Raw genomic sequence first — 13,942 nt, forward strand, 5'->3', positions numbered from 1 at the left:
CCTTCAGAGTTTGTGGTGCTGAGCTTGCATGAGTGTTGCACAATGTCTACCTCTATTCAGTGGAGCTAAGGAGGACAATGGTGCATTTACCATTCACCAGACACACACAGAACTAAGACTTCCTCACTCTAATTAGAATTTGTTTGATCACACAGAATGCAACAGATTCGGTAGAGGAACATATAGCAATCATTTGGTTGGAAGAATAAGGAAGGAACCAGTGGAATGTGGCTTTTTTTTGTGGCTCTTCCACACTCTTAAATTTGCCATTTCTGACAGGATTTGGCATTACTGCAATAGTTTGCTGATGGAAATGCATGGATTTTTAAAATGAGAATGGATAACTGGATAGCTAGAAATTCTTAAAGACCATAATAGGACAAAATTCATTCTTATACATTTCTATAAAATCTGTCCCAGGTTATAAAGGAAACAAATAGCATAAATTACAGTAAAATGTTCTGAGTTATTTGTAAGTGTGTGTGTGGTAAATGTGTTAGGTTTGCACTAATGTTGTGAGTGCAATAAACATTCTCCCCTCAAAACGTAGAAATGCCACATAAATCTCAGATGAAATATCCTGGGCTTGTCACATCTCTCTCATACAAAAATCCTCTGTTCGAAACGGAGATGAAACATTAAGATCTTTTTGTATAGAACTTGCAGTTCTGAGTTCTTGCAGGCCCCATGACAAGCTCCCTCAGGACTCAGCATTCAAGCGTGTTCCCTGCTATTTTTTTTCCAAGACAGTCCTGGCACATGTTCTACCTCTGGTGAGTTTGTAAACCAGCAGGTGTGATTTGCATACAGTCATGTCCTTCAGAAGTGTCCTTCACATTGTCCAGAAAGTGTAAAAGAGCTGGGTGCCCCTTAAGGTAACATAAAACCTTGGCTTTAAATTCATCATATTGTTGGTAGTGTTCACCACACACCCTTTTCCTGACAGAACATGACAGCTCCTATGGAGTCCAGCAGGAAATGCAGAGGGATTGAATCTACTTTTCTCATTCCTCAATACTTCTAATTTGTCAGAAGATTGCTTTTATAATTCTTTGGGTTAGAGAAGTGCCACATCACCTTGAAAGTGGAAATACTGCTTTTAAATTAGGTGTCTGCTCCTGTGCAGAACTGCTTAGTTAGCAGCTGCCACCCTGTTTGAGAGTCCCACACCCCTGTATGAAGTGGGGCATGGCCTGAGCTGGTGTCAGTCAGTGCTGTTGCAGTCCACCTTTGGTCCTGGCTCTGATGGTCGTGCAGCCCAAAGCAATGCAGAGACAGGTCTTACAACTGTGTTTTGGCTAGGTCAGAATTGGCATTGTTGCACTCAACTAGCACCATGGCACAAGTACTGGTACCTGTGTGGGAGTGGGGTTCAAATGTCAGCCTGCAGAAGGAAGGTCCCTGCAGCAGCTCTGCCTTAGGTCAGCCCTAGCTGAGCAGAAACTGCACCTTCAGGGTACCCATTTCATTGCTCTTGAATTTTGTATTTTCCCTCACCCTGGTCATTAACAGGCATGAATAATATCCACATATAACTGTCACAAATGCATCCTCTACTTTCTTTTTAATCAGGACATGTCCCTAATCACTTGGGTTTTACCTCAAAAACTGTTCTTAGATACTATAATGCCTTCTAAATAATAACATTACTATACTACACATTACTAGTATATTTAGGGGATGATGGAACAGAATATGGAATTTACAATTGGAATGTGTTACAACATTGATGTCAGATTTGTGACTTCTTTTTTCTATGTTTGCTGCTAATACACTTCTCTGTAGATCCTTACAGGGAATTAACGGCCCCTCTGGAACCAGAGGGGAAACATTAGGGATGACCCTACAGACTTCTTCAGGTGTATACTTCCTGTTACATAGGTGCAGATGGTATCCAGAGGCTCAGTTCTGAGGTTAATTATTTGAATTTTATTTAAGACATCTGTGAAATAATGTTTCTTTTGTGTTGCTCTAAGTCTTCAAATTTCAGATTACTGAAATACTGCATTTCAAGATAACAAGGAATATGAGGATTTGCTTCCAAGTATCTAAAAGGAATTCTGGGGGTTTTCACTGGCAATAAAAATAAATGTGAGAGTCAAACCAAAGCCAGAAACAAATAGCAGATCAATTTGACATCTACTGCTATTTGTATAGTGGTACAGTAAAAATTCAAGGTAATTTATTACACAGATGGGTTGATGCTGAACACCTAGGGATCTGTCGTTGGCTATGTCAGTACAAAAGCATCAAATGGTACTGGCAGACTGAAGGTTCAGATAAAAGGTGAGGTTTCAGGTAAAATCGCACAACATATTGTTATACTGACCAGTGCTTTGCCATGGCATGTTGTGGATTCAAGAAGTATAGGTGGGTTCAAGGGGAGACCAGAAAGTTAATGAAAGAGAACCAGCAAGGGTTCCTAAATAACCTGACACTATCACTACCTTGGGAACTCCCTCCAGATGGCTGGAGACTGGGAGAGGATTCAGGGAGTGTATCATCAAAAGCGCTCTCTCTAGTCTTAAGTCCTTGGGTATCCACCCCTTTTGCCCACATTTGGAGCCAGCATTGGATGGCACTGGCTCTGTTCTGACCCAGCAGACGCAGTCGTAGGTGTTCATGTTCTGTGTTCCTGTGCTTGCAGCACCCTTCAAACTTTCCGTGCCTGCCCGCAAAGTCCTTCCCTAACAAACGGGACAAACTGAGTCTTGTAATGTACAGCAGGACATTATTCTTCCATTGTATTAACAAACAAGGAGAAGTATTTTGAAAAATTTGAGAATACAGACTTTTAATGTGTGGCATACACAAAATCCAACTTTATTCTGCTATTTCAACAAAGAATAACCTAATAATAAGTTCAAAGTAGAGGTGTGGATACCAGAATGTAGCTTTTCCAACTCTTTTAATGACCAGCTTTTAAAAAATGCTTTCCCACAAAGAGCAGGGGAATTCCAAGATGCTGAAAGGCAAAAGACTTATATTCACGAGTTTCAATTTGGGGAATTTCCCTTTGGACTGGACACCGATGAAAAGTCTTTTAAACATCGCACTATAACGCAGCTGCGGCAATAATTACCTATGAATACCTTAAACGTGTTTTTTGAGGTACTTGCTTTAAAATTATTCTCATTCGAGAGCACACGCGCCAATACTTCGTTTGGAATTTTAGGAGGGGTTTTGTTTTGCCGGCTGGTTGGTGATACTTTGATCCAGTGTTGATGGATGCCGCGATGACACTTTTATTCCGTTTCCGGCCGGTTCCGTGCGCATTCCCTCAGGCAGGTCGGGCGGGCTCCCACATTCCCGTGAGCCGAGCCCCACAGCCGCGGCACAGCCCCGCCTTCCGCCCGCGACCTGCGTGACGCGTCACGCCGCGGCGGCCGCGGGGCTCGGGCATGCGCAGCGCCGGTGCCGGACCGTGACGGTGCGGGAGCGGCGCGCGCCTCCGCGCCTGCGCGGGGTGGGCGCGTGACCCGGAAGCGCTCCGGCGGTGCCTGCGGCTGCGGCGGGGCCCTGCACGCGGACAGCTCCCCCCGGCCGCGCGCCGCACCCGCGCCGCTCCCGCCATGTCCCGCGGCTCCAGCGCCGGCTTCGACCGGCACATCACCATCTTCTCGCCCGAGGGCCGCCTCTACCAAGTCGGTGCGTGTCCGGGCCCGCGGGGCCGCCGCCGAATTGCCCCGTCACGGGCCCGGCCTGCTCGCGCCCCCGGCGCTCCCCGCCGAGCGGGGCCGCGGCCGGCTCGCGAAGGCTCCGCCGAGGCCGGCGGCCTGTGCTGAGGGGCGAGACGCGGCGCCTCTCGTGGCTCGGGAATCCCATCTCCCACCTGGCCTGGTCCCGCGGTGTGTGGGGGATAGCCTGGTGGGAGCGTGGAGCGGCGTGGGGACCCGGGGAAGGGATCCTCGCATGAGATAAGGAAAACGTAGAGCCAGGGTGAGCTCTCTCGAGTGTCCCCTGCCACCGGGAGGGCCTCCTCTGAGCCCTCGGCCTTCCATTTCAGATGCTTGGAGACCAAAGTTGCAGCCCTCCAGAGGCTGTTTAGTCTCCCTTAAGTGTTTCTTTGAGTGAATCTTGCCAAGCCTCGGAGCGCTGCGTTTTGGCATCTGAGAACTATGATAGCTGTTTGAAATGGGATTTGAACTGCCTCAAACACTGCATACTGGAGTGACAGAGTCAGTTCGTGGGTGTAACTCATGCACTTTCTTGTTACACCTGGATGGCGCTTCTTCTGTGTCCTGTGAGATAGCAGCAACCATCCTTTGTTTTCAGGTTTCTTGGAATAATCTGAAGCTGAGCTTCAGCTTCTTCTGTAAGCCTCTTGATTCTGTTATTCCTGTTTTTGCAGTGCACCAGATTGTGCAGAAGCATATCCTGGTGCCCCTTGTGCAGGATACAGTCAGCTCACAGTGTGACAGGACAGTAGTTGGAGAGTGCCCCTGGAGGAACTTCTCAACAGGGACAGATGAACTGTTCTGCAGCATCATCCTGATGCTGCCTTCCCCAGCTGCAGTGCCTTCACTGCACATCCATTGCATGTTATGTCCATAAATCCATCTGTTCTTCAGGAAAGGAGCTTGCTGGGGTCAGATTGCATTAATTGCCCGTGTCAGCCGTATAGTTTTTTTGTGACTGCCCTTGAGTTTTTCTCAGGAAGAAGCCTGTGTGGATTAGGCCTCATGGGCCTGTAGCCCACTCTTGAGCAGTCCTTTCTTCAAGGAAGAATTAGTAAGGGGCTTGTACTAGATACCTATATGTGGGTGCTGTCTTATATCTGGAGCATGTATAATGCTTATTGTCCCTTATACGTAGGGATGGTAGGGACAGTGCTTCCTCACACAGGGTTTCAATGATTCTGTGGCAGAGGAGTCCTGGGCTCCCACCTTCAGCTGCTATTAGAGCAGGCTGGTTGGTCTGCATCACTTCCCACTGCCACAGTGCTGCTTGTTAGGAATGGTTTCTGCATTCTGTAGCAGAGAGGAAACTGAGCCTTGGTTTTCTGCCTCTGGGGGATATTTAGCCAGTAGGTTAAAGTATGAGAAATGTGTGGTACCTCCATACCTTTTAGCAGTGTCTTAGAAACAAGTGTCTGCATGTGTATTGGAGAGCTTCTGCACACAGCCTGAAGCTGTCTTAAAGCTATTTTAAGTACCTGTGTGCTATAGGAAGAAAAATATGTAGATGCTCATTCAAGCAAGAATGAGCTCACTTTACTCACAGCCAGGCTGGTAACTTGGGCATGGTGCTACGTGGGTGTCTCTGTTTGCCAGCATCTAGCCAGAGCACGTGGGCAGAAATCTCATGTTTGCTTGCAATCAAATGTCCACATCTAGGTGGTTTTGTTTTATCTTTGTCTCTTTGCTGGATTAAGGTTACCCAGGTGCTGCCAAGGATGAACATGGACATGTGTTGCTCTAAGATTGCCTTAAGACTTGAGGTTTTTCTGGAATTTGGCAGTATGTGAACAGAGATTTCCAGCATAGTGATATTGGACTGAAATGCCTATACTTCGTCTTAGGTCTGTCTTCTGCTTCCAAAGCTCAGAAAACTCATGTGCCTTTGATCTCATATTAGAAAACTTAACAGTTATTTCACCTTACTGTGGTTAAAATCCCTCAGAGCATCAGTGTTCTCTTGCTACCTGTTAGTTTCAAAGTTGATGTTTCTTCTGAGTGGAGTTTTGGGAGGTGAAGAAAATGACTACAGTAAAATTTCTGGCTGTTGCCATGTATTCAGGGAACAGCAAGTGGCTGCTATTTTCAGAGAGAATGTCTGCAGTGCTGCTGAAATACATAGCAGTAAACAGACTTAAAACAACACTAGCAACTCAGATTTCTTACATTGTAAGAGCTACTTCACCTTTTGGCTTGTTTCCTTGAAAACTGAGCAATGGAGGTGGTAATAAGGGGCTGCAGTTCCACAAGCCTGGTTGTTGGGAGTTGTGAGCAAAAGCTAGTTTGTCGTAGTCATCTATTCCTACTGCCACCTAAGTGTCACAGAACCACAGAATGGCTGAGATTAGGTGGGCCCCACTGGAGCTTGTCTAGCCCCAAGCCCCTGCCCAAGGAGGCCCACTTAGAGCTGGATGCCCAGGAGTGTTTCCAGATGGGTTTTACACCTGTTCCAGAGCTCACTCACCATCACAGTAAAACATGTTTTCAGGTATTGGACCCTCCTGCTTCAGTTTGTTCCAGTCACCTCTGATTTGGTCCTGTCATTGAGCATCAGTGAAAAAAGGCTGTCTCTGTCCATTTGCTTTACACCCTGCCTTCAGGTGGTTGTACAGATAAATTGACAAGTGGTGCAAAGCCTGTGCCTGGGGCTTCAGGCATGGCCAGTTTGCAGGCAGTGCTGGCTCATGTCTTCCTGGGTTTTGTGCTCTCCTGCAGGCTGGCACTGATCATCCCAGGTGGGCAGAGTTGTATAGAGGGAAAGGGGGAGCATCCTTTATGGCACATTTGGGCAACCAGTAAATGCTCTGATGTCTGAGAGTAGTAAACAGTGCCATAAATACACCACAATGAGCCCTTCCTTAGCAATGACTCTGCTGATTGAACATTAATATGCAAGGTTTGATTTTTTTTTTTCTCTTCAGATTATTACTCTTCTGTTGTGTAATCTCTTCTGTAGATCTGAGTGCAGCTTTTTAAATAGCCAAGTTTCTTGCTCCTGTTATTTTAAGAGATAGTTTTAGCAATTTACTATGCTTTTTGTAGACATGTTCTAAATTCTGGGTTCACATGCATGGCTAACAAAAAACTCACCTACATTTAGCTGCTGACTGAAACTTACCATTCAGTCAGATATTAGGAATTTCTGAATGTTTATCAAATATTGCCAGGTAAACAGTTTTTAAAGTTCTTGTGCCTAAGGTTTTTGAAGCCATCAATCAGGAGAAATTTATTTCATGGATAATTTCATTACTGTTACTTTAGTGTTTGCTTCTTAATCCATTGTACTTACATGAATAACACTGTTTAATTGGCATCTGTGTAGCTTTCACTATAAAAAGTGAAGAAAAGCATTGCAGTGTTTGAATGTCAAGTCAGAAAATATGATAGTTAAAACCTGTCTCCTGTGCCTCCTGTGTCATCAGTTTTTGTCTATATCAGTAAAAAATTAGAAAAGAAGCTTACATCCTTTACAATACTAAAATTCATGTCAAGAATTCCTCTGTAAGAATTTATGGTTACTGTAGATTAAGGTTGGACAATTTTGGTCAAGTTCAGAACAGCCTTTTTGTTCTAAAATTTACTTTGTTGCTGTTAAGCTTGAACTGAACGAAAAGTCAAATTAGAAGAAACATTTGAAGGAAGCAGTGACAGTCATTTTGTGAAGAGAGCCAATGCACGTTGTACTAAAGATCTTAAGGACACAAAGTGTTGCACAAGTATTAAAGTATTAAAAGGCCAGAAATTGGGGAGATTCATGTGTTGGGAGAATTGTTACTTGTACTAGTGTCTCTTACACAAGTTTTCTATTAACATTTGTATATTTTTCTAGAATATGCATTTAAGGCCATAAACCAAGGTGGACTTACATCTGTAGCTGTTCGTGGGAAAGATTCTGCAGTAATTGTAACACAGAAGAAAGTACCTGTAAGTAGTCTGTTTTTGAGGGGAGGTCTGGAAGGAGAGGAGAAAAAAAGATGGGGTGAGACTCAGCAATATTGATATTATACTTATTAGCACTGATATAAATTGCTATTTGAACTGAACATGTAATTATCATTCTGCTTATTACAAGTTCTAGCTCCATGCAGTGCTCAACTGTACATTTTCTCACTAAGTATTGCTATATTGGTTTTCTCTGTAGTTGTTGAAGGGATAAATCTTAAGTATAAGTTGATCCTGCTGTATTTAGCATGCATTCATTGCTCTGGCTTGTAAAGGCTGAGTTGTCTATAACCAGTTCCTTGAATTTCTGCTGAGAAAACATTATACCAATAGCACGTAGAGCATGCTTTTCGTAGATTTTTGTGAGTGTTTCAGCTCAGTGGTGATATACTGTTGAAAAAGGGGGGAAATTCTTTTATGTTTGAAAGGAAGCATGCAATAAGAGAGCAAGCTTTTGTATGTGGATTCTCAAAGTTTCTTCAGAGTGAAAAGGAGTCTGATGTTGATCATGTTCTTCTTGTTCTCCTTCTCCAGAATCTGTGGTTTTATTCTTCCCTGTTCTCCAATGTCTTCCTTTGCATACCTACAGCAGTAAAAATTGGAAAGCCTGAAAGACAATTTTTAGCTGTTATGGGTCCTTTTGGGCTCTTCTGTAAAAACCAGAGGATTCAGAGTTTGGGATTTTTTTTTTTTTGTTTTCTTTTTAATTTGAGGACAGTGTTTGCTATTACATTATTTCTGTTTCCTCTTTAGGACAAGTTACTGGACTCCAACACAGTGACTCATTTATTCAAGATTACTGAAAATATTGGTTGTGTTATGACAGGAATGACAGGTATTTAATTCACCAGTCTGCTTTTGGAGAACTTACCTAGTTCTCGTGGGTATATTTAAAGACAATGTAAAGTTGAACCTGGAATTTATATTCTTAGGCAGTGCTAGAAATAAAGATGGTACATTTTCAGTGGAATTAATATTAGCTGTTTTTGTCTAGCTGACAGCAGATCCCAGGTGCAGAGAGCCCGCTATGAGGCTGCTAACTGGAAGTACAAGTATGGATATGACATCCCTGTGGATATGCTGTGTAAAAGGATTGCAGATATTTCTCAGGTCTATACACAGAATGCTGAAATGAGGCCCCTTGGTTGCTGTAAGTACAGTGTATGAAAATGATCTTTCCTGTTTCTTGTCTAAGTTTGCAAATTCATGTGTAAGAAATTCTCACCCATTTTCAAAATGAGTAACTGAGGGTATAAGGGGGATGAACAGCTGAATGAGAGAGCAGTGTTGTAGGTTTTGAACTGGAGCCCTGATTTTACGTCTAACTCAGCATTTGAAATAATGTAGCCTCTCTGATACTATATTACCTTATTTTGGGGGGCCTGGTCTGTTTGCACTGTGCAGTGATATCTGTGAGCAGGAGATGCTCTTTGTAACTGTGTCTGTTTATGGTGGTTTGACCCTGGATGGATGCCAAGTGTCTGCAAAAGTCTCTCCATCACTCCTTTCCTCAGCTAGACACAGAAGAGAAGAAATACCATAGAGAGCTTTTGAGTCAAGATAAGGTCAGGGAGGGATCGCTCACCAATTACCACCATGAGCAAAACAGATCCACCTTGGGGAAATTAACTGAATTATTAACAAGCAAATAAAAATAGGATACAGAGTAGTAAAACCAAATCTTCAAAACACTTGCCCCCTACCTCCTTCACAGATTTAACTTTATTCCTGGTTCTCTACCTCTCCCACAGTGGCACAGGGAGATAGGAAGGGGGTCTGTGGTCAGTACATAGTACATTGTTTCTGCTGCTACATCTTCCTCAGTGGGAGGACTCCTCACACTCTTCCCGTGCTCCAGTGTGTCTCCCACGGGAGACAGTGCTCCAGGACCTTCTCCTTAGTGAGTCCTTCTCACAGGCTGCACTTCTTCACAAACTGCTCCAGCAAGAAGCCCACCTTATGTGGGGTGCAGTCCTGCAGGAGCAGGCTGCTCCAGTGTGGGCTTCTTTCTCTACAGCACCACTGGTCCTGCCAGGAACCTGCCCCAGCATGGGCTCCATGCTGGGCCACAGCCTCCTCCAGGCATCCACATGCTCCAGTGTGGGCTCCTCCAGGGGCTGCAGGTGCGTGTCTCCCCACCATGGATGTCCATGGGCTGCAGGGCCACAGCTGCCTCACCATGGTCTTCACCACAGGCTGCAGGGGAATCTCAGCTCCGGCAGCTCCTTCCCTCTGTCATTTGACTCAGTGCCTGCCAAGTTGTCCCTCTCACATATTCTCACTCCTCTCTTCTCTGTCTGCAATTTCCTTCTTTTTTTTTTCTTTCTTAAATATACTATCCCAGAGGCACTACCGCCATTGTGGATGGGCTTGGCCTCAGCCAGCAGCAGGTTGGTCTTGGAGCCAGCTGGCTTCAGCTCCTTTGGACACAGGAGAAGCTTCTGGCAGCTTCTCACAGCAGCCAGCCCTGCAGCCCTCTCACTACCAAAACCTTCCCATGCAAGCCCAGTGCACTGTGTCTGGGTAAACAGCACTGTAAAAGAGAGAGATGGAGAGTGCAGTTATCTTTGTGCAGGTTTTGTGGCTCTTTTATCTAAGTAGTAGGTATAGGACAGATTTACAAAATTTTTTCTCCAAACTTAGCTATCATATATAATGTAGAGGAAAAAGTGTCTAAAATATTTCCCTTGCAAATATTTCTACATGTCTTGTTTTATAACAGCAAATGCAGCTTAAAACGACATTGTGTGTTGAGTCATTTTTTGTACGTGTTCCTGGTCATCTGTGTGTTCTGGGGTTGGTTCTGACTTGTTTTTTCTCTTACATTTGGCCATAAGCAAATTATAAACATACTGTTAGGCTGTTCAGGAACTGAGGTAAAAGACTTAACAGGTTTCCTCAATTGTTTTTTCATTAAACATTCTGTCTGAGTTTCTTTTTGATTAGTTGGGTTTTGGGTTTTGGTTTTTTTGTTTTGTTTTTTAAGGAGAATAGTTTCAGAATTAACGAATCACTTCTCGTAATCATAGTAGGCACTAAGACTTCTCACTGAAGAAGCAGCATTCAGAGTTGCACCACAGTTTCCATGATGGGGCAATTCTCCTATGCTTGTGTGCTTGTAATTTTCAGGAAAGATTGTTTCTTTCTTCCCTTGGCATTTCCCATGCCTTGATATTGTTGGAAACTAAACTGCGTTGCGCACCTGGTAATGAGATGCTGGTAAGAAATGACAAATTGGAGATAAAAAGGAAATCACAGCTCCAGGTATGGGAGAGATTCCCAAAGAGGTACTGCTGTGCACGGTTTTTTTACAAAGAGCACCATCCATTCTGTTCTTCAGTTGAATTAAATTGCTAAAATGGGGAAAATAAATCAATTGACAAATTTTCTCTTCAAGGTATGATTTTGATTGGTATTGATGAAGAACACGGCCCTCAGGTATACAAGTGTGATCCAGCAGGTTACTATTGTGGATTCAAGGCCACAGCTGCAGGAGTCAAACAGACAGAGTCAACCAGTTTTCTTGAAAAGAAAGTAAAGAAGAAATTTGACTGGACATATGAACAAACAGTAGAGGTAGGCCAACAGAAGGAAATTAAAATTTGTTTAAAGTATTTTTAATGAATGTGCTGCGTGTAGGCTTGCAATGCAGTGAAATGTTGTTAGGCATTCCCTCTTTCTGTATTGCTGCCAGGGCAAATACAGCTATTCCAACCAGAAAATCATTTAAAGCTGTTCTGCAAGTATTTGAATGGTCATCTAATCTGCTTTTTTTGCTTTATGTTAGCTGAAGCCGATTCTGTAATTGTAGTACTCCCACTGTAGCTGGTGTTTGGTTACTACAGTGCTTGATTTGGGGGATACCAGTATGACTTGACTTTTAGTGACCTTTAAAACAATCTTCATATTAGAAAGTAGCTGTATTCCGTAGCAAGGGGAAACTATTTGGAATTTCTAAGCTGAGATTTTGAAAAAAAAAGAATTTGTGCTTTCCTTCTAATGATAGGGGGTTTTGTCATCTTTCAGACAGCAATAACATGCCTGTCTACTGTACTATCCATTGATTTCAAACCATCAGAAATAGAAGTTGGTGTAGTCACAGTGGAAAATCCTAAGTTCAGGTAAGCAATCAGTGTTGATAAAACTTCCTGTGATTCTCTGATTATGTGCAATTAGTTTTACCTTCTTGTGTAAATCGTAAATTGAGAAAAAGAGATAAATTTAAGAGATTGAAGTTTTGAAGGGTTTTTTACTTGTAACTCTTCAAAATGTGTAGGGGTAGAAAACATTGTGTAAAAAGAATAATGCAGTTTTAAGATGTGTGACATGGTTAAGGGATTTAGCAGAGAAAAGCGATCTATTTCCTGTCTTAAAAGGGTATTGCTTTCTGTGATGATTGAAATGTAGTTACATCTGGTCTAGATGGGTTTTCATGCTTCGAAGCATAAATATTTTTCATAGTAATGATACCTGGAATCCACTTCCAAATCATAGTCATATTAACTAATGCAGTAAAGTCTGGTTTATATTATAGAATATTTACAAGTCCCTTAAATTCTTCATTCTTTTTCTAAAATGAATCTTTAAGTTATTCTTGCTCATCTTTTAATTGTTAGCATTTCTTAACATCTAAAATATGTAGTTAATAGATTATGGACTTGTATAGTTGGAAAAACTATATTTACATTTGGTAAGATTAAAAGATCATGGATTTAAAAAATCACTAGTGATTTGAAATGGGCTGAACTATCTACTTTCCAAGTACTCTGCAGTCCCATCTAGCATGAGAGCAGGGCACCTATTTCTTCCCTCCTCCATTATTGCCTGCAGCACACTGTGTGCACCAAGATCACCTAGCCAGTGTATCAGGGCAACGCCTGGAAGTCTTCCTGCTGAGGGCAGGAAAGCTTCACGTGGGATACAGTGTACTTGACAGCCTGCTCACAGCACAGTGTACAGCTGCGGGAGTATGCATGAAATGTGGGAGAAAAACTTTGGGGGACTTTTTATAATGCAAAAGAACCCTCCAGGTACGGCTTACCTAAAATTTAGGTAAGTCCAGCTTGCTGCAGAGGGATTCAGTTATTTCTGCTTTAATCTTTAATTGAGGGGGTTTTTGAGTTTTTTATTTAAAAAGAAGAGAGGAACAGTGAAACTGGGAACAAAGTCTGCTGTTACTTTAGTCTAACTACTTGGTGTAAGTGGGGACTGAAGAGTCTTTAAACCTTTGGGTCCTACAGGTTCAGTCTTTTAAGTCCTTCCTTCCTAATGTTTTTAAGGTGGACATGGTGATGGTGGGTGGTTTTGTATTTAGGTGTGTGTGCTGAGGACAACAGAACAGCACAGTGTTTGTGAGAAAGCATACAGGAGCTGCATGACCCCTTTTCTCCTGCCACTCAAGGGATCAAGCTACCTTCTCACTAGGTCTCAGCTTGCAAATGCACAACTCATGAAGAATTACCTGTTATTTTTCTATCATTTGTTACCTCCTTGCTCTCTAGTGCCTTTGATTCTTCCTTTATTTTTCAAGAGAATTGGAATGTCAGCCTGTGGCACTGGCAGCAAGGCTTTAAAGGGCAGAAAGATGCATTGCTGTAAAACTTACAGATATTAGTTTGTAATATTGGAGCTTAAGGGGAAGAATCATTTGAGCTATTTAAGATTTCTTTTTATTCTTTCAGGATCCTTACAGAAGCAGAGATTGATGTGCACCTTGTAGCTCTGGCAGAGAGAGACTAATTAGGGTTCCCATTTCCATTGTCTGTGCTTCTGGCCAGGATGTTTGGTGAAAAGAAAACACTTAATAATGGTTTTAGATTATGGGTGGGAAACAGTGTTCACTATATGATGTATTTTACTCTGTACAAATAAAACAGAGGTTTTTGAAATTCTTGGTGTCTCTTTTAATGTTATTTTTTAAACTTCCAATTCGATGACATTGTCATCAAAATGCTTGATGACTTTTAGTGTTTCTGTGGTAATTGCCTGCCTTTTAACTGTATTTTAAGAGAAATTTTATGCTCTGAGCTGTATTTTTCATCTGAGCTATTTGGCTCTTTGTGTAAAGTTAATATCGGTTTTTGTGGCGTATGTGTCTTGAGTTAATTCCTACATTCATGTTCATTCTCTCCATGGCCTGATGTTGAAAGCCTTACAACATTACTGGTTTAGTTGTGGGGAAGTTAGGAAGACCTTATTTGCTCAGGTTTATATGAGGATATAGGGCAAAAGCAGGAGGAAAAAGCTTGAGCTGTGAGTCCGAGTCCAGTCCTTTGGACTGATTTATTTGCGGTGCATGTAGTGGATTTAAGAGATGTCTTCTA

At 42.7% G+C, this 13,942-nt stretch overlaps 1 protein-coding gene across 1 annotated transcript; it reads left to right on the forward strand.

Moving 5' to 3' along the window:
* Positions 1–3,480: 3,480 nt before the first annotated feature.
* PSMA6 (proteasome 20S subunit alpha 6) lies at positions 3,481–13,510 on the forward strand. Its single transcript, XM_030240149.2, has 7 exons — positions 3,481–3,648; positions 7,507–7,601; positions 8,373–8,454; positions 8,614–8,769; positions 11,017–11,195; positions 11,646–11,740; positions 13,301–13,510. Exons 1-7 carry the CDS (start codon positions 3,573–3,575, stop codon positions 13,356–13,358), a joined length of 741 nt encoding a protein of 246 aa, XP_030096009.1. The 5' UTR covers positions 3,481–3,572; the 3' UTR covers positions 13,359–13,510.
* The last annotated feature ends 432 nt before the right edge of the window (positions 13,511–13,942 follow it).

This window comes from Serinus canaria, chromosome 5, assembly GCF_022539315.1.
Source record: "Serinus canaria isolate serCan28SL12 chromosome 5, serCan2020, whole genome shotgun sequence".
NCBI classification, from domain to species: domain Eukaryota; kingdom Metazoa; phylum Chordata; class Aves; order Passeriformes; family Fringillidae; genus Serinus; species Serinus canaria.

Coding starts and splice junctions, on each gene's coding strand:
- PSMA6 (XM_030240149.2), top strand. CDS start 3,573: ATGTCCCGCGGCTCCAGCGCCGGCTTCGACCGGCACATCACCATCTTC. Junction 7,602..8,372: donor TAACACAGAAGAAAGTACCT/GTAAGTAGTCTG, acceptor TTTCCTCTTTAG/GACAAGTTACTGGACTCCAA. Junction 11,741..13,300: donor GTGGAAAATCCTAAGTTCAG/GTAAGCAATCAG, acceptor TTATTCTTTCAG/GATCCTTACAGAAGCAGAGA.